The sequence below is a fragment of the Pecten maximus genome, chromosome 4 (assembly GCF_902652985.1).
Source record: "Pecten maximus chromosome 4, xPecMax1.1, whole genome shotgun sequence".
NCBI classification, from domain to species: Eukaryota; Metazoa; Mollusca; class Bivalvia; order Pectinida; family Pectinidae; genus Pecten; species Pecten maximus.
In genome coordinates, this window is record NC_047018.1 from 13,935,882 (window position 1) to 13,962,780 (window position 26,899).

Here is a 26,899-nt window from a genome sequence, read left to right on the forward strand (position 1 = left end):
ATGTTTAACCTAAGCGCTCCTTTTGCCCCATCTTTTTTTCCCCAGGGGTCAGACCTGTCTCATTAAAAAATATGATTGCCGTCACCTTATGTTTCACATCAAATTAGGTTGTAATCCACCAAAAGGTTAGGGAGGATTAGGATTTAACAGCAAATATTCACCAAAGTTCCCCTTTTGGGGCCCTGCCCCTCAGGCCCCAGGGGTCACACTAGCCTCGTTTATATAAAATATGACCACCCTTCCCAAAGGATGTTTCACACCATATTTCATATTAATCCACCCAAGGGTTAGAGAGAAGTAGGATTTATAGCAAAATTCACCAAAGTTCCCCTTTTGGGGCCCCGCCCCTCTGGCCCTAGGGGTCAAACCAGCCTCATTTATATAAAATATGATTGTCCTCCTCCAATGATGTTTCACACCAAATTTGGTAATAATTCACTATGGGGGTTAGGAGGAGTAGTATTTTAAAGCAAAATTTCATCAAAGTTCCCCTTTTGGGGCCCTGCCCTTCTAGCCCCAGGGGCCACACCAGCCTAATTTATATAAAATATTACCACCTTCCCCCAATGATGTTTCACACCATATCTTGTTGAAATCCACCAAAGGGTTAAGGAGGAGTAGGATTTTTTAGCAAAATTTCATCAAAGTTCCCCATTTGGGGCCCTGCCCCTCAGGCCCCAGGGGCCACACCAGCCTCATTTATATAAAATATGACCACCTTCCCCCAATGATGTTTCACACCATATCTTGATGAAATCCACCAAAGGGTTAAGGAGGAGTAGGATTTTATAGCAAAATTTCATCAAAGTTCCCCTTTTGGGGCCCCGCCCCTCTGGCCCCAGGGGCCACACCAGCCTCATTTATATAAAATATGACCACCCTCCCCCAATGATGTTTCACACAATATCTGGTTGAAATCCACCAAAGGGTTAAGGACGAGTAGGATTTTATAGCAAAATTTCATCAAAGTTACCCTTTTGGGGCCCCGCCCCTCAGGCCCCAGGAGTCACACCAACTTCATTTATATAAAATATGACCGCCCTCCCTCAATGATGTTTCACACCAAATTTAGTTGTAATCCACCCAAGGGTAAAGCAGGAGTAGGATTTTATAGCAATATTCACCTAAGTTCCCTTTCTGGGGCCCCGCCCTTCTGGCCCCAGGGGTCAGACCAGCCTCATTTATATAAAATATGATTGCCCTCTCCCAATGATGCTTCAAACCAAATTTGGAAGTAATCCACCCAAGCGTTAAGGAGGAGTAGCGTTTTGAAAGAAAAAGTTTACGGACGGCGCACGGCGCACGGCGCACGGCGGACGACGACGGATGAAGCACGATGACTATAGGTCATCCTGACCCTTTGGGTCAGATGACCTAATAATTCAAACACAATAACTTCCAAGTTTCATACAAAGAAGGAAATATCTTCATACTTGTTGTGGATAAAATCCAATCACATATGATGTTTCTGGATTATATTAATCTCAGGAAAACAATCTCAAATTTTAAAGAACACACATTTATAACATTAATGTTATATAAAAATTAAAAACCACATATCCAACAATATCAACTTATTGGCTATTAACTTGGAAATGTTAACTGAAGAAATAGATAAAAAAACAAACAATTTCTACTCAAATTCAGTAAAGTTAGACATGTCAGTGACCTACATTTGATACATGGTACAGTGACCATCACAGTGACCTACATTTGATATATGGTACAGTGCTCCTTATAATATAATAATATATGATTTTAAATGACTCTGGATTTTAGGCGTAGATTTTTATAGATCTAAACACAAGTGTCTAACCAAGGTATTGTAAGGACAGATTTAGACAGAAAAGAAACATGCAATGCAATGTTGGGGCAACACATTAAAATGGTTACATCTTGGTAGATATATGTAATTAAACAAACCTTCTAACATTTCTTCAAATTTCTGCTCAAACTGCTTGTTTGCCTGGAAAACATTAATTCAAATTTACACATAAAAGTATAAAGTTAACAGAACACCAACATATGAAAGATAAATTTGGACAAAGTATTGGGATAAGATATTGCATATTAAGAAAACAACATAAAATGAATGTACATGTATCAACACATTAGCCTAACTTCAATGGGACTAAGGTTACATGATCTTACATCTTTAGAAAGAGACCCAATAGTTTTAATATGACAAGAGGCTCAATGGGCCTTTATTGCTCACCTGCTTCTAATGCAACATACGGATGCAAATTTGAAAATCACTTGATTAAAATATAAGAGTAGGCTAGGTTTATTCATTTAGATCAATATTGAGGCCCTTTATTTCAGAATACTACTCACCCAATATCATATTTCTGGGTGTCTTGTTCATTGAAAAGAAGTCATTTAAAGATTTTAGCCTATTTGACCCCTGAGACCCTGAATGTAAGTAAATGTCACTCTTTCAACAAACCTGGTAGCCCAAATTTAGCATGCTACAGACCCAATATCAGATCTTTTAATGTCATCTGATAACCCCTCCCCCCTTTCTTTTCTTTTTTTTTTTACAATAACCCTGAAAACTGAAATTTCACCATTGACTGTTCATCCATGGTTTTCTGGAGGCCATCAGCTATGGCCTTGTAATTAGCCACATGATCCTGGGATTTGTTGAGTTGATCTCGAAGCACTGTAAAGAAACATCAAATATCTTTACTGAACCTGACAGGTGCAGTCAGTCAAAGTGAGTGTGATTTAAACACTCCCCCCTTCTCCTCCCTAAAATCTTGAATACCTTAAAATCTATGGGAACATAAACCCTTAAGTAGTAAATAATAAAACGATCAATATGTAGTGATGTTATAATCAATGAGCCACGAAAACAATGGTAAATACTGTAAATCACTTATATTTCGCGAGTACTTAATTTCGCGAACTCACCTAATTTGACTCATTCGCGAATACATAATTTCGCGAATTCTGATCTCATAATGACTTTAAATTCGCGAATGACGTTAACAGATCGGCGATTTTTCCATGTTGGTAGCCATTTTGTTTATGAGAGTCATGTGACAGTACAAGAAATGTCATGTGATTCATTCATGTGATATCGGTGTCTGGTTATACTGAATTGTATTTACCGTACCTGTATTATGCTGTATACATGCTAAATGGTGCCTGGAAGATGACGGGACTACAATAGGTTGTGAGTTAACGTACATTGTAATTAACGTACATATGTATACACTGATACCGAAGAACAGTTCTTGGGACAGTCTATTGTGAATGATTTATACTCCAGGTGATTATTTACTCTGAATGTTTGAATTAAATAAATAATTTGTTTGATTTCAACTTTGTTATGGTAAATATCTTTTTGAGAATCAAGCGATGTGAAGTGCTATGTATACATGTAACCTTACATAACTTACAACAGCGTGGGTAATAACGTACGACGTATTCTGGGTGACCATCCGGGATCCTCGGGACCGTAATTTTTAAACTTAAACTAACTTCTAGACTACGTTTTACATGTAGTTAATGAAGTCGGAGTTCAACCACAATATAAGTATTCAGTGGGTTTTTTTGTGTGTGTGAAATTTTGGTGTTTTGTAATATAAAAACACACTCTGATATAAGTATATAATTTATCATTCTATCAGTATTTTAACGGCGATGTTTGCTCACCAACTAAAGATTACGGTAGATTCAAAATGGACGCCACTTAGCATTCTTGTCATTCTTATACAAATATTCGCGAGGGATTTGAATTCGCGTTTGACTCTCCTCGCGAATTAACGCGAAAATAAATCCCACGCGAAATTTAAGTGATTTACAGTATCTGAAATTAACTTATCTACCATTGAGAATGACACTGAGGAACCTTTACATTTGAACATGGTAATATTCTGGTACGGATATGTTATATAACTGGGATGAGATACTTACTGCTGACAGCTTGTTGAGACTGTTCTAGTTGAGACTGTAGGTCCTTCAACTCTTCACTCATGATCTCAGTGTTCATACCAGCGGAGTCTATCAACACAGATTTACACTAAAGACAACTGATTTTATACCAGCGGAGTCTATCAACACAGATTTACACTAAAGACAACTGATTTCATACCAGCGGAGTCTATCAACACAAATACACACTAAAGACAACTGATTTTATACCAGCGGAGTCTATCAACACAAATACACACTAAAGACAACTGATTTTATACCAGTGGAGTCTATCAACACAAATATACACTAAAGACAACTGTGTATCAACACACATACACACTAAAGACAACTGATCTCATACCCTACACCAAATGTTTCAGGGTGCAACAATTTTTTTCCACATTCCACATAGGTAAGTCAATCCTGAAGGAATTCAAATTATATCTCAAGTACATCCTGTACAAGTCATATTGATTATGTACTTTATCATCCTAATGTCCTTTAAAAAGAGTTACCTTTAGACAAAATTTTCTGATTATTCATGAACATGGTAACCAGTTGGAATTTGTATGAATTTGGGAAATTTTAATGTTGATCAGAAGTTTCACATGTAACAATGATTTATGAAGCTTTGATTAAAACAGTGGCATATGAACTGATAAAACAAACCTGTGACATTGGCTGAAGTATTGGCAAGTCTCATCTCTGCTGATGCTAACTTTGCCTCGGCCGCTCCCAACTAAAACAAATTTTTATGTTAACAGATCCTGACAAAGTACATATTAAAATCTGTTGGAATTTACTTTTATCTTTTATTACATGTATTTCTATCTCAGGTAATTATATTTATTTTCTCTTACAAAATATCTTCGTGTAACTTGCCATAAAAAATACCCCTATCATTACTTACAATCACCAATCAGAATTTAATACCAGGAGTTACATAAAGTATAAAATTTAATGTCATTTCTAGGTGTTTTTGATACTGAAGATTTCCTGCCAATACTGTAAACATTCATAAATTCTACATAGGAGTTGGGTGTAGACTGACCTGGCCCTTCACACCCTCCAGTTCCTGTTGTACAGCTCGGATGTGTTTCTTGTCTACCTCATGATTCGACAGCTCCTGTTCCAACTGACTGCGGATTTCTTTTATTTGACTCTGACAGAAAAATATAATGTCTTGTCATGTATAATGTACAAAAACAGTTAAGGTCAGTCCATTTTCATTATACTTTGCATTATCTTGAATTTTTAATGCCATTTTGAGTTTTATTTTCAGTGCAGATTAAAAAGCTTCCAAATCAAGATCGAAATAAAATCAAGTTTCAGTTTCAGAAATTTAGCAAAATCAGGATCACTCATATATACACAAAGCAGTACAACTCACACTATGTACATTCTACATTTCCCCTACATTTTACCAGTTGCAGAATATGAAAATTTACATTGAAGAAGTAATTATCACAAAATGAACACAATATTTGCAAAATAAAGGAAATAATTTTAAATACAACCTAGATTCTATACAAACATGAAATGACCCATCAATGAAGACAAACTAGATGCCTAGGGCCTAAGTGGTCAACTGATGTCTGGTATGTACAATGATAGATGATGTTTTACTTTCCAATAAACATTTAACACATTTGATCCCTAAGACTTTGAAAGTAGACCAATGTCATTCATTTGAATAAACTTGGTAGCCCTGTATCCCGGCATGCTACAAGCCCAATATAATGACCCTGAGCCTCTTGGCTATTGAGAAAAAAATCATTTAATTATTTAAACACATTTGACCTATGACCTTGAAAGTAGAACAGGGTCATTCACTTGAACAAAATTGGTAGCTCTACAACTCAGCATGCTACTTGATCAATATCCGGACCTGGACGTATTTTAGTACCAGTATTGAGAGGAAGTCATTTAAATATTTCATACATTTGACCTCTGTGACCTTGGTAGTCATTCATCCCAAAATGCTACTAATAATCGCCCAATACCAGGTGTCTGGGTATCTTGGTTATTAAGGAGTTGTCTTTTAAAGATTTTGACACAATTGAGCTCTTTGATCTTGAAGGAAGGTCAAGGTCATTCATGTGAACAAAACTGGTAGCCCTTTATGCCAACACATGACTCTGGGACCTTTGGTTAAGAAGAGGTTGTTTAAAGATTTTGTTTGACCCCTGTGACATTGAAAGTTGGTCAAGGTCTGCTATTTCTTCACTCACCTCAAAGATGGTTGTTATGGTCTTCTGCTCATCCTGAGCTGAGTGGAGTTTCCTTGTCAGGTTACTGTTCTCCATCTCCAGAGCTTCAATCTTATTGGTGTATCTGTTCCTCGTCTCCGATTCTGAACGCTCTATATTATTCTGTTCAGGCAAACAACAAGACCAAATACAGTATGTTTTATACAAGTGGATTCTGACTGATTTTTAGGTCCTTGATTTTATCATAAACAGACCGCACTTTCATTGTATAGCAATTTCACTTCTTCACTTCTTATTCTTATTTGTTTAAGAGAGCACTTTGACTACTCTCCTGTAGTCAATTACTCTTGCTCTTACACATGCAAGATCCTTTCAACAAAATTCATTTCAAGCTTTTTGAAGACCATGATAAAAAAATTGATAGAATTTTTGTTGACTCCTTAATTCAAACATGCAACTGATACAGAATTTTTCTTTCTCTGAGGCCTTAATGTTCTACACATCAAAGGCAAAGAAGCTTGGTATGATAATGCAATATACAGTATATCATTATAACTTTCCCGTCCAGTCACCTTGATAGCTTCTAGGTTAGCCATCAGCATGGCCTGGGAATGTCTCTCTCGCCTCATTGACTCAATATCTTGCAGAAGACGTTGCTCAGACTGCTTCAACAACTCCTTTTCTATGCGTAGATTTTGTGCCTGGGTATCTGAGCGGGCGAAGTTCTCCTTGGATGACATCAGATCCTAAAATATAAAGTTGACCAAACTTAATCATAAACAGCTACAATGCAATATTGAATGGTAGGAAGTTATTATTATATCTGGGGTATGCAAATACATTAGTGCTGGAAGACAAGACAAGGGGCCCCATGGACCTCAACCGTAATCTAATTTAAACAGACCCTTGTACTAATGTAATATGCATACTCCTGGTTACTGAGCAACTGAAAATAACACTTGTCCAGGAAAATCTCAGGACCAATTCAGTAAAGTTAGAGCTGAATCCCACTGGTGGTAACAACACCTTGCTGACTTCCCTTCTTTAAAATTCCCACTGATTTCCAGTTAAATGGCACCAGCAGAATTGGAGAAGTTCAAAATGTGGTTTTCAAGATGGTGGCCATCTTGGAATTTCAGACAGACCCGAAAAATAAAAGCACTTGATAAGAACCTTTCCAAGATCATTTCAGGCAAGTAAGAGCTCAGTCCCACTTGTGAAACTTAAGAATAACTTTGAAATAGGTGTTGTTAAGGAAAACCATTATTGCGCAATCATGTCACAAAATGGTTACAATTTTTGTCATATCAAATTTTTTACATGACCTAAAAATAACACTTTGCCAGCTTCCCTTCCTTAACATCACCACAAATTTCCAACATGATGGCACCAGTTGAACTCAAGAAGTTTAAAATATGACAGTTGACAAAACATTTTAAACATTTGCATTACGAAAGATCCATTGTGTGAGAATGTTATAACAAGATTTGTGTAAAATGTTTACTGCCAGTGACATTACAGCCAGTCACAAGTGGAACAATCAAAGAGTTGGTGTAATTAAGTCACAAGTGGAACAATCAAAGAGTTGGTGTAATTAAGTCACAAGTGGAACAATCAAAGAGTTGGTGTAATTAAGTCGCAAGTGGAACAATCAAAGAGTTGGTGTAATTAAGTCACAAGTGGAACAATCAAATAGTTGGTGTAATTAAGTCACAAGTGGAACAATCAAATAGTTGGTGTAATTAAGTCACAAGTGGAACAATCAAATAGTTGGTGTAATTAAGTCACAAGTGGAACAATCAAATAGTTGGTGTAATTAAGTCACAAGTGGAACAATCAAATAGTTGGTGTAATTAAGTCACAAGTGGGACAATCAAAGAGTTGGTGTAATTAAGTCACAAGTGGAACAATCAAGAGTTGGTGTAATTAAGTCACAAGTGGAACAATCAAAGAGTTGGTGTAATTAAGTCACAAGTGGAACAATCAAAGAGTTGGTGTAATTAAGTCACAAGTGGAACAATCAAAGAGTTGGTGTAATTAAGTCACAAGTGGAACAATCAAAGAGTTGGTGTAATTAAGTCACAAGTGGGACAATCAAAGAGTTGGTGTAATTAATATTAATCTAATATAAAAGGTAGTCTTTTTTTAGCGTTTTGTTAAGTTTTAACAACATCAAGCTGTTTCCATTTGAAGAAACAATTCTCAAAGAACTATATGCACAATGGCTTTCCTGAATACAAGACCATAAAATTAATTGCCAACTGGTTATCTGGAGGTTGTAGATCATCTGAGAGATATTCTAGATTGTGTTATCAGCACCACATCTAATTTTTCATCATCGGAGGCTGGCAACACTTCAGAACTCTCTGCCAATTTGGTTGAATGAGAACATATCCATTTAAGTCTTTCTTAATCTAAGAATTATTTCTCTACCTAGGGGGTACTCAATCAAAAAGAATCTTGATGTAAATCATCAAACAAAATAAACAGATAGTTATCTAGAGGATAAATATAATTACTGTTAACAGATATCAAGTTGATTAACTTTCTACAGAGCCTACCTGTCTGAGAATATTGATGGTTTGTTCGTGTTTGGCGACACTAGCCGAATACTTCTGTACTTTGTCTCGCAGTGCTGCTATCTCCTTCCTGTAGCCTTCCGCATTACTTTGTAACACTTTGTACTTCTCTGCAGAATAGTCCACCTAAAAACAAAATACAAATTATCACATTGTTTTAGCATAACGTCAAACAAATCTTGGATGTTGTATTAATTTTTTTTCATGAAACCAGTATCTAATCAGTCATTGGTAAAGTGAAACCAGACAATTTGTTCCTATCTAACAAAGACAGGATCTAATTAGTCATTGGTACAGTGAAACCAGACAATTTGTTCCTATCTAACAAAGACAGGATCTAATTAGTCATTGGTACAGTGAAACCAGACAATTTGTTCCTATTTAACAATGACAGGATCTAATCAGTCATTGGTACAGTGAAACCAGACAATTTGTTCCTATCTAACAAAGACAGGATCTAATCAGTCATTGGTACAGTGAAACCAGACAATTTGTTCCTATCTAACAAAGACAGTATCTAATCAGTCATTGGTACAGTGAAACCAGACAATTTGTTCCTATCTAACAATGACAGTATCTAATCAGTCATTGGTACAGTGAAACCAGACAAATTGTTCCTATCTAACAAAGATAGGAGAATCCAACACTAAAGTGTCAATAATATCAGAATTAAAGAAATTACAGAATTTCCTTGAAGTCAAAAACGTCAGAAAGGTTTGTTTAACACTGTGTGTTTCATTCCCAAACAGAAATCTTTCAGTAAATTTGGAAGGAAAATGTTTCTGCCACCATAACAAAATTACCTCTACTTATAACTACTCAGCAATGAATCACTTACCCCAACATTAAATATTTCTGATGGTATTGTATTTAAAACATAGCCATGTTCAGCAAATGAGTTAACATTGGCCAAATATACATGTCACTTGCCTGAGAGGACATCTTTGCATTCTGGACAGTCATGGAAGACAAACCATTTCTGTATTTCTCTAATTCTTCATCCATGATCCTATGAAGAAAACATATAATCAGAGCTTATTCATGTAACATTTAGTATTGTAACTTGTAGATCAGACTAGTTTGTTCAATTTCTACTGCTTTCCTGTTGTCTTCAGAAGGAATGTAGTCATCACTTCAACAGATCTCCAAATCCTAGAAGTCACGAAGGTATCTGATGCTTATCAACTTCTAAATATAGCCAGAGGGAGAATCAGACATAACTTTAACTGGAGTCCCTGTGTTGGTTCAAAAATAGAACAATTCCATATTGAAGAATCGGGAATGTCTCTAAACTAGTCAGATTAATTTTAAATGAATTTTTTTTTTCAGAAATTATATGTTCAAGTCAACAACATGATTAGTGATTTCAACAAATAAAGCACAAATGCCAAAGGTTTGTGAGTGGAACATATTCCATGTTAATTCACTCACAATACCAGAGTCTTATATCAAAATATTCTGCATCAGTTCACTCACAATACCAGAGTCTTATATCAAAGTATTCCGCATTAGTTCACTCACAATAACCCGAGTCTTATATCAAAATATTCCACGTTAGTTCACTCACGATAACCCGAACCTTATACTGAACTATTCCATCACTCACGATAACCCGAACCTTATACTGAAATATTCCATCACTCACGATAACCCGAACCTTATACTGAAATATTCCATCACTCACGATAACCCGAACCTTATATTGAAATATTCCACGTTTGTTCACTCACGATAACCCGAACCTTATACTGAAATATTCCATCACTCACGATAACCCGAACCTTATATTGAAATATTCCATGTTAGTTCACTCACAATAACCCGAGTCTTATATCAATATAATGAACATCCAATAAAACTCACTTTTCATTTACTTTCTTCTCTTTCTTGTAGTTGTTGAAGTCCTCCTGTAGTTGATTCAGGGCAGTTTTCATGTCCTGTAAGGCCTTATCCGACGACGGGCTCTGTTTTACCCCGACAGGAGACTTCTTAACAGGAGTTATCATACTCATCTCATCTCCATCAGTCATTGAAGATGGCGACACTGTCATCTGCAACAATTATCAATGCTAAAATATGTGCTTTGAAAAAAAAAGCAAAACAAAAAACAAACAAAAAAACAAAAATGGAGATAAATTTAAGTTATTAATGCTCAAATCATCCAGATTATAAATACATAAAAGTGTACAGTTTACTTCCTTATCTCTGAAAACACAAATTTATTATATGGTACATCTCCATTCCAAAATTCCATGTTTATCTATAAAAAGTGAAAAAACTTTAACTCAAACTTGGAAAAATTTAATAAACTTTGATATAACAAAATTAATGTAGATCCCTTCACTGACAGCATAGTTTGAAAAAAATACAAGAGGCCCAGGGGCCTTAACGGTCATCTGACTCTAAATTAAAGACCCTTATACTATTGTAGTATGCATTCTCTGTAGCAGGTTTAGTGGCACTGTTGGCCATGGTGGCCATCTTGGATTTCTGACTGACCCAATAAATAACAACACTTGGCCAGAACCATCTCAGGATCATTTCTGGCAAGTTAGAGCTGAATCCCACTGGTGGAATTTGAGAAGAAGTTTGAAATATGTGTTGTTCAGGAAAACCATGATTGCGAAATCATTTTACAAAATGGCCACCATGGCTGCCATGTCAAAGTTTTTACGAGGCCGAAAAATAACAACACTTTGTTGCCTCTCCTTCCTTAACATCCTCACCAATTTCCAGCTCAATGGCACCAGTGGAACTGGAGAAGAAGTTTAAAATGTGTTTTTCAAGATGGTTGCCATGGCGGCTATCTTATATTTCTGACAACTTGAAAAATAACAACACTTGGTCAGGACCATCTCAGGATCATTTCTGGTAAGTTAGAGCTGAATCCCACTGATGGAATTTGAGAAGAAGTTTGAAATAGGTGTTGTTCAGAAGAACCATGATTGCGCAATCATGTTACAAAATGGCTGCCGTGGCTGCCATGTCAAAGTTTTTACGAAGCCGAAAAATAACAACACTTTATTGGCTCTCCTTCCTTAACATCCTCACCAATTTCCAGCTCAATCGCACCAGTAGAACTGGAGAAGAAGTTTAAAATGTGTTTTTCAAGATGGCTGCCATGGCGGCCATCTTGGATTTCTGACCAACCTGAAAAATACCAACACTTCCTCAGGACCATCCCAGGATCATTTCAGGCAAGTTTCAGCTCAATCTCACCAGTGGAACTTGAGAAGAAGTTTCAAATGTGTTTTCAAAATGGCGGCCATCTTGGATTTCAGAGTGACCCGAAAAATAACAACACTTGGTCAGGACCATCCCAGCATCATTTCAGGCAAGTTTCAGCTCAATCCTACTGGTTGAACTTGAGAAGAAGTTTGAAATGTGAAAAGTTTACGCACGGCAGACGGCGCACGACGACGGACGAAACATGATGACTATAGGTCATCGTGACCCTTCGGGTCAGATGACCTAACAACTAATCAGTTATAAAATTAGAAATAATTTGTAGGTTTTTATAGAAATTCCCAAAACAACTTCCACACATGTCTACAGTAAATGTATCAGATTTCCAGTTTAATGTGTCCCTTACAGTTTTCTGATTAACAGATGTAATAGGTACAATTCTTTATTACTTACTCCTGACTGGCTCAGCACTTTAAACAAATCTCGCTGTCGTACAATACTTTCCACCTAGTAAAGAAGTGAACATATTAAATCAGAAATACAATCTTAATGATGATATGTGTGAACGTAAACTCCATACAAAGTACAGACAGAAATCAGCACAGAAACAAGAGTTTTGATTGTAGCCTGTGACGTTGGATTTGAGGTCATGTCGTTCTAATGCATGCTAAATGTTCAATATCAGATCACGCGGCCTCTTGCTTAGTGAAAAAAAGTCAATGAAAGATTTTAACATATTTGACCACTGTGACCTTGAATGAAAGTCAAGGTCATTCATTTGAACAATCTTGATAGCCTTTCACCCAGCATGCTTTAGGCCCAATATCAGGTCTCTAGGCCTCTTTGTTATTAAGAAGTCGAAAATGTAAATTGTTTACGAACCATTAGACAACGCACAACAGACGACACATATTAACATAAGACTTGAATTTCCCATACCATTTTAACTTGTTTATCCCGACTTGATTTCAACTCTTGAATCTCTGAGTTGGCAATCTCCAGTTGTTCTTTCAGCTCTTTTGTTCTAAAATCAGCCAAATTAAATGTGGGATCCAGGAATTAAAATTATAGAATAATTAAAACTGTTTTGACCAAATTATCAAAGCTATACCACTATAAACATCAAAACAGTTTGTATATCAAAGAAAACATCAAAACAGTTTGTATATCAAAGTAAAGAACAAATTATATTTTTCATATAATTTAAAGTATTTATTTCATATAAATAACTGAATTAATCAATTACTTTGAGTCTGTAGCCATCTTCTCCTCTTGTTCCTGTTTGTCACTGAGTTCACGTATCACTGTCAACAAGCGTATATTCTGAACCTGAAGATCCTCTATGGTCCTAAAACATATCAAGGTTTCTCTGAGTATAGGTCAGGTATATATTGAACCTAGTTCTTCACCAAAATCAGTCTGTGTTTCCTGTAACTCAGGTATTGAACAAGGACATCTCCTGTCAAGGGAACCCAGTCATTGGCATGATATCACACAGATTATTTAATAGGATGTTTAGAGGAAGAAGTCAATATGATGGTCGAAAAGGGAGTGATGGTTAAAGTCTAATCCACATATTAGAGTGATAGTTCAAAGAGGAGTAATCTAGAGTATCTGTAAGTAAATCATCAATCCACAGCAAGTTACTGGTAACCACTTATAATTGGGGGTGTAGGAAGTTTAATGAACTATTTCAAACAGCTTTGAAGATATGTTCCAGAGATGCTGGAATCGAAAGTTTAATGAAGCTATTTCAAACAGCTTTGGAGATATGTTCCAGAGATGCTTGAATCGAAAGTTTAATGAAATATTTCAAACAGCTTTGGAGATATGTTTCAGAGATGCTGGAATCAGTTAAACTATCTGTTTCTATGGTAAGAAATATAAAACTAAATACTACTAAAGGCACTACCACGACACTCAATTGATGTGTGTGGGAAGTTTGGGGGAATTATTTGAAAAGGGATATGCTCTGGCAATTAATACTTAAACAAGTTTGACTGTTTCCATGGTACTCAAAGAAATATGATGTGTGTAGAAAGTTTTGTGAAGTAGTCTTGAAGAATTTTGGAGAAATACTCCAGCAACTCTGAACTCAGTGACTTTTGACAATTTGTTTCCAAGGTAACCATGAAAGCAATAAAACTGAAAACTTGTATAATGTATAGTACATGATGTATCTATATACTTAATGAGGATGTAGGTGAACTCAATTGTATGCATGCAACATTGGCATGCAAGACTTTCTCTAAATCTATCTTAATCAATAACTTAAATCAATAATTGTTTTACATTTTAATCTGCTTCAATAAAAGGTGATGTCAGATGCTTCCATATATTCAAGAAACTAACTATATATGTATTGAATAAAACAATGACTAAAGATTGATATGATCTAATGACCTTCCGACCTTGAATAATCCACTACTTACCTAAAGGTGACAAGTTTATCACTGATAACCTGGGAGGAACTGCTGACCTCTGTGGATGACTGTTCTACGTCCCTAACAACGCGTCCTCCCCGTAACTCAGCCATCTCCTTCAGGATGTAACGCAGCTATTGTCACAGAAACAGAAAACACAGGATAACAAGCTTCTATGTACATACGAAGTTTAATACAGACAAGAATTCAACAGGAGTGGATGTGTTGGCGGCACAGCATGTTGGGCAATTACGAAGAAAAAGATATATTTTTCACATCAAGAAATAATGTTGAAAGTAAGCAAGAGCAGCATCACTCAAATATGCTCAAAATTCAGCAATACACAGCAGAAACTTTGGTAAATAAGCATCTCAAGAAGTTTGAGCTTTACTGAGAACTGGAGTTATTTCATGGAAACAGATTTTCTATTTATAGTAACAGTGACCTTGACCTTTGAACTAGTAAAAAAAAAAAATCCAATGCAACTGCATGAAAATTGAGTTTGATGGACCATTAGGAACTTGCATTATCAAAAAGTAACAAATTTTCTATTTTTTAGGAACAGTGACCTTGACCTTTGACCTTTAAGGAAGATCTTTATAAAGTTTGAGTTTGATCGACCCAAGGGAACTTGAGTTATCGCACGGAAACATCTGTGCGGAAAACACAGCCAATGACACTGACCCCGATATAGTGATATACTTTTATGTCGCCTGCTTTTTGCAGGAAACACAAATATACATCAGGGTTAAATGTCAATTTTCGGAAAAATAAGATCAGCTTGAATCATCGTGAAATAATTAACTGGATGTTAATTGTGTTACCTGTTTCGACAGATCATTTGTCTGAAGTTGGAGCTTCTGGTTCTCTCGCTGCATGTGATTATACTTTCTATTGATGTCATCTGCTTCAATTCTTAGATTTTGAGATTCCTGAATACAGACAAATGTAAAATCATTTCACAAATATCAACAAGCATTGGTGAAAGTGGCAGTTTCGTGAAATAATGAAAAGAAGATTTTGCAAAAATCTAACATAGATATATATACTGGGAACATATTATCAAAACTCAACACTAGCAATGAAAACTTTCACAGGAACAAGCCAGAGTAGTACCAGCAGGAATACTAACATTCCATTTAATACTTCAGTCTTGTTGACCGTTGGGGTTTATCAAAAGAGAATGAAGACATCACTTACCAGCATTGAAGAGTCTAGTTGCCTGGTCAGCTGTTCGATGTTTGCCAGAGAACTTTCATAGTCTTGTCTTTGTTTCTTCAGTAGAGGTGCTTTCTCCTCTATTTCCTGTAAAACAACAGCAGTACAGACTTAACAAGTTGTCTTGTCTGATCAATATATAACCAATCATTCCAGGTGTCTTGTCTGATCAATATATAACCAATCATTCCAGGTGTCTTGTCTGATCAATATATAACCAATCATTCCAGGTGTCTCGTCCAATCAATATATAATCAATCATTCCAGGTGTCTCGTCTGATCAATATATAACCAATCATTCCAGGTGTCTTGTCTGATTAATATATAACCAATCATTCCAGGTGTCTCGTCCAATCAATATATAACCAATCATTCCAGGTGTCTCGTCTGATCAATATATAATCAATCATTCCAGGTGTCTCGTCCAATCAATATATAATCAATCATTCCAGGTGTCTCGTCCAATCAATAAATAATCAATCATTCCGGGTGTCTCGTCTGATCAATATATAATCAATCATTCCGGGTGTCTCGTTTGATCAATAAATAATCAATCATTCCGGGTGTCTCGTCTGATCAATATAAAATCAATCATTCCGGGTGTCTCGTCTGATCAATATATAATCAATCATTCCAGGTGTCTCGTCTGATCAATATATAATCAATCATTCCAGCTGTCTCGCCTAATCAATATATAATCAATCATTCCAGGTGTCTCGTCTGATTTATTTATATAATCAATACTACAACCACTCATTTTTAATTCCTGATGTTACAATTTCTCAAAGTCAATCATAGGCACCTTTTGAGATTCCAACATCGTCACATCATCCCCTCAACTTCCCTCTCATATTATTTTGCTTTATTTTCACCTCAATCCATAACTCTGCAATTATTTGGACTTTACACAAAAACGCTGTGTCCTCTGTGCCCAAATTAGTACAATAAAGTTTTGAATTTTTGTTTTGCAGCAATCAAACTCTTTATAATCTATGTATTGTAAAGATTATATTTCTGTATCATCAAGTTATTACAAAGTTATTATTTTCTTTAAAAATATAGACAAGGTATTAGATGTCTGAAGACTTTGTATCAGATAATGACGCTCTTACCTGAAGAATTTGTGTTAGGTACTGGTTGAGGCGCTGATTTTCTTCCTTCTCAAGCATTAAAGCATCAGAGGCCTGAACATATTCATTGTAGATCTGTCAAATAAAAGGACAAAAATCTCACTGTCAAACACAAGGACAAACATCTCGCATCTGTCAAACACAAAGACAAATATCTCACATCTGTCAAATGAAATGACAAGTATTACACAACTATCAAATACAATGACAAATTTACACATCTGTCAAATACAAGAGCAAACCATACATCAGTATACTGTGTACACATATGGAAAAATAAGCAACTTACCTGAGTGAGAGACATTCCAGATTTCAAAACTTTACTTGTAACAGCAGCTGTAGGGAACATACTCTCTACCTGTTCTTCACTGGCAACTGTCGAAGGAAAACATGTAATACGGAGTTGTAGAAATGTCCAACAATTTCAATTAATATCAGCTAATATTAACAGCTCATAGTGACTGACTAGAATCTGTACTAACATGAGGCCAATAGGCATTAACACTCATCCGACTCCAAAGGCCCTTGTACTATTGTAGTATACATTCTCAGAAGCTAGTATAGTGTTACTGTTGGCCATGACAAATAACAACACTTGGCTAGGACTATCTCAGGATCATTTCAGGTAAGTTAGAGCTGAATCCCATCATTGAAACTTAAGTTTAAAATGTGTTATTCATGAAAATCACGATTGTGCAATCATATTAAAGAATGGCTGCCATGGCCGAAGTCAAAGTTTTTATGAACCTGAATATATCAACACTTTTTTGGCTCTGCTTCCTTTACAGCCCTACCAATTTCCAGCTCAATGGCACCAGTGGAACTGGAAAAGTTTAAAATGTATTTTTCAAGATGGTGGCCATATTTTTCTTTGTACTGACCCTGAAAATAACAACCAGTGGAACTGGAGAAGAAGTTTAAAAGGTATTTTCATAATGGTAGGCCATCTTGGATTTCGGAATGATGCGGAAAATAACAACACTTGATCAGGATCATCTCAGGATCATTTCAGGTAAGTTTGAGCCGAATACCACTGGTAGAACTTGAGGAAAAGTTTCAAATGTGAAAAGTGTATGGATGGCATATTGTGCATGACAACGAAAAAAAAGAGATGGATATAGGTCATCCTGACCACATGATCTTTCTGGTCAGATGACCCAAATAAACTACAGGGAGCACATGTTTCCCTGTGTACTTACTTCTATTCTTAGTCTGTTCAAGAAGATCATTAGCATTGACCAGTTCCTGTCTTAGCTTCTCGATTGTCTCCTCTGTAAAATAAAACAACATTATATAGAAATCACTGTTGTCAAACAAAGAACGGAAATCATGAGAGATGAATAAAGTTTGTACCAAGAAGGTTCTTTCAGTTATCTTTTTTCTGTTTTACCCTGGTAAATAAGTGTGGTTAATGTCTTTCAAAAAGCTGTTTATTTAGCTTTGCTGTTAAGTTGTCTTCTGTAAGTATACTCTCATCTTTGCAGTACTGTACCTCGGCTTTCTATGTCTACTTTGAAGTGTTTTGCTTCCTCCTCCTTCAAGTTTTCAAGTTCAGTATGAGCTGAAAGTAAAATCACACACCAATTAATTCATTTTTGTCCTGAATGAGTACACAAGTTACATGGTCAGTGATGCTTCAGGTAAATTGGATTTCTGCAGATTTTATCTTTGCCAGTAAACTGAAATCAATCCCTCTAGGTGTTATCAACAAAAAGCTGAAATTGTCTTGGGTCGATCAGAAGTCATGAAATTATCTCGGTCGATCAGAAGTCAGAGTGGCAATCTTTGTTTTCAGATTGGCATGAAACTTCACACCGAACACTTCAGTATCAAAGGTTTCTTTGTTTTCTAAGAAGAGGTCTACACTATCTTAATGGCCAACTTTCAAGACAGCAATATTTCTCATTATTAATCATGGGGGTCAAAAAAGAAATCTTCCTTGCAGCAGACGATTACCTTCAGATAAATTATACCTGAATAAGATCTGAACAGAAGAGGACATCACAAAGACAAAATATGATCTGCACACTAATAACATTAAACCATAAAACTACAGTATATCATACCATTGGCGGCTTCCTTCAACAGCACTCTTAATTCTTCCACAGCACTTGTCAACTCCTTCACTTTGTTTTCCGCTTCATCCTTAGATGTCTGTAACAGAACTTTATATCTACAAACTGCTAAATCATAAAACAGTAAATAACACACCATAGGATCACAGCAGTGAAATATTTTATTATGGGAACATTATTTTAAAAGAAATAGGTAACTTATTACTGTTTCACCATGTTGACATGAGTGGGCGAAAGTAAAAGTTAGGCTATACACTGTAGTTTAAGTTGTACTGTTAGCTAACCTTGTACATGTACAGCTCTATAAGATAAACCTTGTCTCATTTTTACACTAACCTTGTACAGGTCAATAAGGCGACCTTTTGCCTGCAGCTCCTGGTTAAACTGGTCCTCTGATTGAGCCATCCCATTTCTTGCCTGAAAATCCAGTTTGTTAATTTGATACCAATATAGAGTGAAGAAGGTTGGTGTATATGTTTTTTTTCTTTAAACAACATATTCACAACTTCATTAAATTTCCAATTCTAACATTAACTTCTATTAAGCCAACATTTTGTATTAAATTGCTAACTGACTATTGACTATGGCTGTATTTTCCAATATCTTTTATTTGCATCAGTGACCAATCATTAAAAAATTTTCAGTTTCTACACCATCATCTAATTATCTTTAATACACAATTTAGTAATGCTATAAACCCTATAAGTTATCTTACATTCTTTAGTTTCTGTTTAACTCCAAAAGTTACCTACATCCTTCAGTTTCTGTTTAACCCTACAAATTATCTTACATCCTTCAGTTTCTGTATAACCCTATGAATTATCTTACATCCTTAAGTTTCTGTATAACCCTATCAATTATCTTACATCCTTAAGTTTCTGTATAACCCTATGAATTATCTTACATCCTTAAGTTTCTGTATAACCCTATGAATTATCTTACATCCTTAAGTTTCTGTATAACCCTATCAATTATCTTACATCCTTAAGTTTCTGTATAACCCTATGAATTATCTTACATCCTTCAGTTTTTGTATAACCCTATGAATTATCTTACATCCTTAAGTTTCTGTATAACCCTATGAATTATCTTACATCCGTCAGTTTCTGTATAACCCTATGAATTATCTTACATCGTTCAGTTTCTGTATAACCCTTTGAATTATCTTACATCCTTCAGTTTCTGTATAACCCTATGAATTATCAAACATCCTTCAGTTTCTGTATAACCCTACGAATTATCTTACATCCTTGTTTTTGTATAACCCTATGAATTATCTTACATCCTTGTTTTTGTATAACCCTATGAATTATCTTACATCCTTAAGTTTCTGTATAACCCTACGAATTATCTTGCATCCTTGTTTTTGTATTTATAACCCTATGAATTATCGTAAATCCTTCAGTTTCTGTATAACCCTACGAATTATCTTACATCCTTAAGTTTCTGTATAACCCTATGAATTATCTTACATCCTTCAGTTTCTGGGTAACCTATGAATTATCTTACATCCTTCAGTTTCTGTATAACCCTATCAATTATCTTACATCCTTAAGTTTCTGTATAACCCTACGAATTTTCTTACATCCTTCAGTTTCTGTGTAACCCTATGAATTATCTTACATCCTTCAGTTTCTGCATAACCCTATGAATTATCTTACATCCTTGTTTTTGTATAACCCTATGAATTATCTTACATCCTTCAGTTTCTGTATAACCCTATGAATTATCTTACATCCTTCAGTTTCTGCATAACCCTATGAATTATCTTACATCCTTGTTTTTGTATAACCCTATGAATTCTCTTACATCCTTAAGTTTCTGTATAACCCTATGAATTATCTTACATCCGTCAGTTTCTGTATAACCCTATGAATTATCTTACATCGTTCAGTTTCTGTATAACCCTTTGAATTATCTTACATCCTTCAGTTTCTGTATAACCCTATGAATTATCAAACATCCTTCAGTTTCTGTATAACCCTACGAATTATCTTACATCCTTGTTTTTGTATAACCCTATGAATTATCTTACATCCTTGTTTTTGTATAACCCTATGAATTATCTTACATCCTTAAGTTTCTGTATAACCCTACGAATTATCTTGCATCCTTGTTTTTGTATTTATAACCCTATGAATTATCGTAAATCCTTCAGTTTCTGTATAACCCTACGAATTATCTTACATCCTTAAGTTTCTGTATAACCCTATGAATTATCTTACATCCTTCAGTTTCTGGGTAACCTATGAATTATCTTACATCCTTCAGTTTCTGTATAACCCTATCAATTATCTTACATCCTTAAGTTTCTGTATAACCCTATGAATTATCTTACATCCTTCAGTTTCTGTGTAACCCTATGAATTATCTTACATCCTTCAGTTTCTGTAGAACCCTATGAATTATCTTACATCCTTGTTTCCGTATAACCCTATGAATTATCTTACATCCTTCAGTTTCTGTATAACCCTATGAATTATCTTACATCCTTCAGTTTCTGCATAACCCTATGAATTATCTTACATCCTTGTTTTTGTATAACCCTATGAATTATCTTACATCCTTAAGTTTCTGTATAATCCTATGAATTATCTTACATCCTTGTTTTTGTATAACCCTATGAATTATCTTACATCCTTAAGTTTCTGTAGAACCCTATGGATTATCTTGCATCCTGAAGTTTCTGTATAACCCGACGAATTATCTTACATTGTTCAGTTTCTGTATAACCCTATGAATTATCTTACATCGTTCAGTTTCTGTATAACCCTATGAATTATCTTACATCCTTGTTTTTGTATAACCCTATGAATTATCCTACATCCTTCAGTTTTTGTATAACCCTATGAATTATCTTACATCCTTAAGTTTTTGTATAACCCTATGAATTATCTTACATCCTTCAGTTTCTGTATAACCCTATGAATTATCTTACATCCTTAAGTTTCTGTATAAACCCTATGGATTATCTTGCATCCTTAAGTTTCTGTATAACCCTATGAATTATCTTACATCCTTAAGTTTCTGTATAAACCCTATGAATTATCTTACATCCTTCAGTTTCTGTGTAACCCTATGAATTATCTTACATCCTTAAGTTTCTATATAACCCCCTGAGTTATTGTAAATCCTTCAGTTTCTGTAGAACCCTATGAATTATCTTACATCCTTCAGTTTTTGTATAACCCTACGAATTATCTTACATCCTTAAGTTTCTGTATAAGCCCATCAATCTTTGAAGCTTGTTCTCCCTGAGATGTCTTAAGGGCCTCAATTGTTTCCTGGAGGAAGCCGTTCTCGCCTACTTTTTCTTCCAACTTGCTCTGAGTTTCCAAAAGGCTGGCTGTCTGAATTAGATCAAGTGAAATCTCTTTTTAAACAAAAATCTGGAAATCAAATATTATGAAACTGATAAGTTTATCAAAACATTTTCTGTATATTTGTTTACTGTTTGAGCATTGTAGGAGTACAGGAATTTGAAGCTGTGTGAATGTCAAACTCGGTAAACTTTATCTATTTTACAACAATTGCAAAACAAGTTATATCCACTTTTATATCAGATAGAAGTGCATGAGAGGTCTTAATGTGGGAGGAAACCTGAGTACCTTGGAAAACCCACATGGTCGGGCCAGGTGACCCTATACCTTTTCATGTTCAATCTGGGAATCAAACCCCGGCCACCTAAGTAAAAGTGTTACCACAGTACCACCCTATATTTAATTCTGATTTGAATGTGACGTTTTATAAAATTACAGATGAATAATTCAGCAAATTACATTCCCCCACCGGATGTGATACATAGATAATAAGTAACAAACAATCTTGTTCCATGATATACAGCCCTGACAAACTTTTCCTTTGGTGTTGGTTTAAGGTTAAATTATAGGTCAGTGTAAAAATGCAATAGAGCTCGGACAAATTTTCTTTCGATGTAGGTCAAAGGTCAAAATGAAGGTCAGAGTTACCTAATTTTGACACATCACACTGCTTTACCTTGGTGAACTCATGTACTAAGTATGAGGTGCTTGGTCAAGAAGTGTAGGAGATAGAGCACAAGCAAGATAATGGCAGAAGGGCAGATGGAAGGGCGGATAGGAAGACAGATGGAAGGATGGATAGGAAGACAGATGGAAGGATGGATAGGAAGACAAATGGAAGGATGGATAGGAAGACAGATGGAAGGATGGATAGGAAGACAGATGGAAGGATGGATAGGAAGACAAATGGAAGGATGGATAGGAAGACAAATGGAAGGATAGATAGGAAGACAAATGGAAGGATGGATAGGAAGACAGATGGAAGGATGGATAGGAAGACAGATGGAAGGATAGTTAGGAAGACAGATGGAAGGACGGATAGGAAGACAGATAGAAGGATGGATAGGAAGACAGATGGAAGGATGGATAGGAAGACAGATACAATGCAAAACTATATTCCCCCTCCCCAGTTCCTAATAGGGGACTAATAAAGCTTACAGATAAAAACAAAATTCTACAAAACATTACATCACAATTACAATACTTTTGTCCATTATAAAACTATTCTTTATGCAGTAGAGAATAAAAATATACATTGTTTTAAATGATTTCTTCCATACAACTTTTCCTAAAACTTACTTGTTCCTTTTTGACATTAAGGAGCTCATTAGTTTTCTCCGAGAGTTGTTTGTCCAACAGATCCAACTGCTTCTGTATCTGATTCTTTTCCTGCTCCAGTCGCTTATTCTGAAACTGTACAGCACATATTTCACATCAAATTGTGTTATAATTGTGTTAGGAATCAAATTCTGTCGACGAGGGCTGTATTACTAGTTCTTCCTATACAATACATCGATCTTCAGTTAAGACAGAGAGTAAAGTCAAATTTACCAAGAGATAGTGATACATAATTGACACCTGTTCCATTGCCTTTTAATGGTTGAAACTAATAGTACAACATCCCTGTAATGACAGTTAAAAAGCCTGAAAGTTTTGGTTGCATGGAAAATCAGATATTGTATAAAAGTCAGCAGCAAAAATCACTGACACTATCAGAAAAAAATATGCCATACCTCCAATGTCACACTCTGGTTCTGAACCTCTGCGAGTTTTGCCTGAGCTTCACATTTCTCTGTGTTGGCTCTGGACACTTTTTCTGTTAGTTCCTTCCATTCCTCTGTGATAAAACATTAAATGGATATTATTAAAGACCATCACAAACAAAAACTACAAAACATCTACAGCCAAACAACAGATAAAAACTGTACATCAGACCGTTACTGACACAATTGCTGTCATAAATAAACATATTGTTACCACTTACATTGTATGCTAAATGCACAAAATCTCATTCAAATACAGTGAAAACGATTTTGTAGCACATTTGAAATTTTCAGACATAAAATAATTGACAATCATCACATTTACCATTAATTCTATCAATTTCTTTGTTTCTCTTCTCCAGTAAGACACTTAAATCCCTCTTGTCCAGCTCCAGCTGTTCATTGGACTTGCTGAGACGAAGCTGTAAACAAATGATCGAACATCACAAAATTGTCAAAAATGAAAATGTAACAGAATTTCTGTAATTGACTTTCTGTCAAACATACAAATAGAGATTGATTCTGTTTCAAAAACATTACCAATGTTTAACTGGAAAATGTTGTCCATTAATTACAACTAATTAAAACACTTGATACAGGGTTATCTATATCATTTATACACAAGAATTACACATAATTATATGTCTCTCCTATCCTGCTTGGCCAGTATAGTAAGTCTAACAAGAATTACACGTATTACTAATTACATTGTATATGTCTTGTCTGTCCAACTTTGTGAGTACACTAATTTCATAATAATACTAATTCTCAAAATTCACCTAAATATATCATTCATATCTCAAAAATCACTCTTACTGAAAAGTATATCTAATTTATGAATGATAGAGTTCTCTCCAATTTGGCTCTGAATCATTTTATAAATCAATTGGAGAAGCAAAAAAAGATTTCACATGGGTAATCAATTTCCAAAAATTTATGGTTTTAATTACCCAGAAATACAAAAAATTAAAACTCAAGTAATCTGTAGGGTGTGATGAGATGTCAAAACCACAATGCAACTATATTCCAGGTTTGGTTGAAATAACATTTGATACTTTTTGAAAAAATATCATGAGCTGAACACAAAACAGTCCAGATTCCCAGTCACTGGACCATAAATTCTGGATGATATTCTGTAAATGATAGCTGTGTTGAGATGTTCACTATATATCAAGTCTGTTTTTGAGCACCAAATCTAAACACAAAACTTTAAAGTGAAAAGTTGATGACATTGCCACAGACAGTGCCATTGGAAAAGTAACACCATGATCTTGCATGCACATATGTGTCAAAAACTACACAGTTTCTCATTCACTCACATTTGTAGATAACGAGTTGTCTTGGGATTCCTGTAAACTTTTTCTTTTAGATTCTGCTTCATTGTATTTCTTTTCTGCAAAAAGGAAATAATTTAGGATTATAAAACCATTACAAACTTAAACATTTCTCCTTTTCCTGATTTTGGACATTCAAGACTAAAATGGCAAATAAGAAAATGGGGTCCCATATTAGAACTTATAGATGTATCAAGTATTATCTACAAAATGTGTCTAGGGGGCATCTCTCTGTTATGAAATTCTCTGTCAGTGTTACTGTGAAATCTTTTGTTTCTTGTGTTGCATGCAGTGTATATATTTTGTGTGCTAGTGTTCAGAATTCCTCAAGCGTCTGGGTGACATAGACTTTGGAACCTTTCGTGAGCAATTTAAATCAGTCTCCTGGATTTTGATATAAAAACCTGAAAATGCATGATCTTGACGTTTGCTGACAACAATTCTCATTTATCTGCTTAGAAAAAGTATTTTTTATTGAAGATAATGGTCTTGTGTCAAGGACGTATAGAGAGATTGGAAAGTGTATCTATTTGCTAGTAATGACGTAGCAAGATGACATCGAGTTAACTTACCGTTTTATTGTGCCTCTAGTGATTTTATACAATGGAACAGCGAGTCAAAACGGCATGCGATCCTATACAATTCTTTCAAATAGAGTATTATATGTCGTTCAAATAGAGTATTATATGCTATCATATGTTTAACTATATATTGTTGATACTAGGTGGTTGAACAACATATACTATATTAAATCTTTGGTAAATTAGGAATTTTATTTATTGATATTTTTAATTTTGCTGATAGCTGTATTCCATTACATAGTGTGTGAAAAAACATGATACATTGTGTATATTGTTTGTTTTAGGGTTCTAGAAATATACTGATATATTGTTTGTTCTAGGGTTCTAGAAATATACTATCATAATGTACATCACTTTTCTCTAAAGACAATCCTTTCAATATTTTGAACAGTAAAAAGCTCAATAGATTCCAAAGGCACTGATAAGTTCCTGTAGCATATAATTTTGATCAAACTGATCAATTTTGCATGAATTATCGCAGATTACATAAAGGCTGCTTTAATCAGTGTTAGTAGATAGCAAAATTATCGAAATATACTACCTATTTTTCTCCACAAATACTCATCCAATCTTTATTTTAGCAGTTGAAAGAGGCATGAATTCCACAGGCACTGATTAAGTTTAATCTTTTTGCTTGATCAAGTTTTACTTTAATGCAAAATTATTTTTAAAAGTTTAATCAATTTTGCATCAAATAGGAAACCTCTGATCAAATATATCCAATTTTACCTAATGCCTGCATAGTATAATAATAATATCATATATGGTAGTGGTAGTCAACTTCACAACTCGTCAGTCCACAAATACAACAGTGCACACTATGCATATAGGTCAGTCTCCAAACTCCAAAAGGGACTCTAATTCCTCTATATGTATCCCTGCTTAATTATGTGTACCAGATGCTAGGTAAGAGTTGATTATCATTTCATGGTCATTACATCTACTTTGTTAAAACTAAATGGCAACATTTTGAAGGACACCACAATGATGTGATGCAATGGTATACATTATAATTATCACATGGATGTCAATGCAAAGTATCACATTATAATAAATCGGCTGCCTCTCAACAGATTCATGATTTAACAGTAACAGATTGGGAGAAACATCATTCTAACTTCTTCTTCTTCTTGGTACGACCTCCGTCAAAAATGACGAT

At 35.1% G+C, this 26,899-nt stretch overlaps 1 protein-coding gene across 1 annotated transcript in view; it reads right to left on the bottom strand.

The window, feature by feature from the left end:
* The window catches only part of LOC117325307 (nucleoprotein TPR-like), a 55,333-nt gene that overhangs the window by 27,481 nt on the left and 953 nt on the right, over nt 1–26,899 (bottom strand). The window contains exons 3-29 of the mRNA XM_033881428.1: nt 25,145–25,218; nt 24,151–24,247; nt 23,796–23,899; nt 23,362–23,475; nt 21,949–22,092; nt 19,079–19,159; nt 18,734–18,821; nt 18,160–18,228; nt 17,867–17,938; nt 16,957–17,042; nt 16,650–16,742; nt 15,520–15,624; nt 15,144–15,251; nt 14,329–14,453; nt 13,143–13,244; nt 12,836–12,920; nt 12,350–12,403; nt 10,574–10,761; nt 9,641–9,719; nt 8,693–8,836; nt 6,704–6,877; nt 6,153–6,293; nt 4,973–5,083; nt 4,591–4,660; nt 3,922–4,008; nt 2,568–2,662; nt 1,924–1,966 (exon numbers count right to left, since the gene is read on the bottom strand). Coding sequence (XP_033737319.1) covers nt 1,924–1,966; nt 2,568–2,662; nt 3,922–4,008; nt 4,591–4,660; nt 4,973–5,083; nt 6,153–6,293; nt 6,704–6,877; nt 8,693–8,836; nt 9,641–9,719; nt 10,574–10,761; nt 12,350–12,403; nt 12,836–12,920; nt 13,143–13,244; nt 14,329–14,453; nt 15,144–15,251; nt 15,520–15,624; nt 16,650–16,742; nt 16,957–17,042; nt 17,867–17,938; nt 18,160–18,228; nt 18,734–18,821; nt 19,079–19,159; nt 21,949–22,092; nt 23,362–23,475; nt 23,796–23,899; nt 24,151–24,247; nt 25,145–25,218 — 2,733 coding nt within the window. The remainder of the gene's footprint in view (nt 1–1,923; nt 1,967–2,567; nt 2,663–3,921; nt 4,009–4,590; nt 4,661–4,972; nt 5,084–6,152; nt 6,294–6,703; nt 6,878–8,692; nt 8,837–9,640; nt 9,720–10,573; nt 10,762–12,349; nt 12,404–12,835; nt 12,921–13,142; nt 13,245–14,328; nt 14,454–15,143; nt 15,252–15,519; nt 15,625–16,649; nt 16,743–16,956; nt 17,043–17,866; nt 17,939–18,159; nt 18,229–18,733; nt 18,822–19,078; nt 19,160–21,948; nt 22,093–23,361; nt 23,476–23,795; nt 23,900–24,150; nt 24,248–25,144; nt 25,219–26,899) is intronic.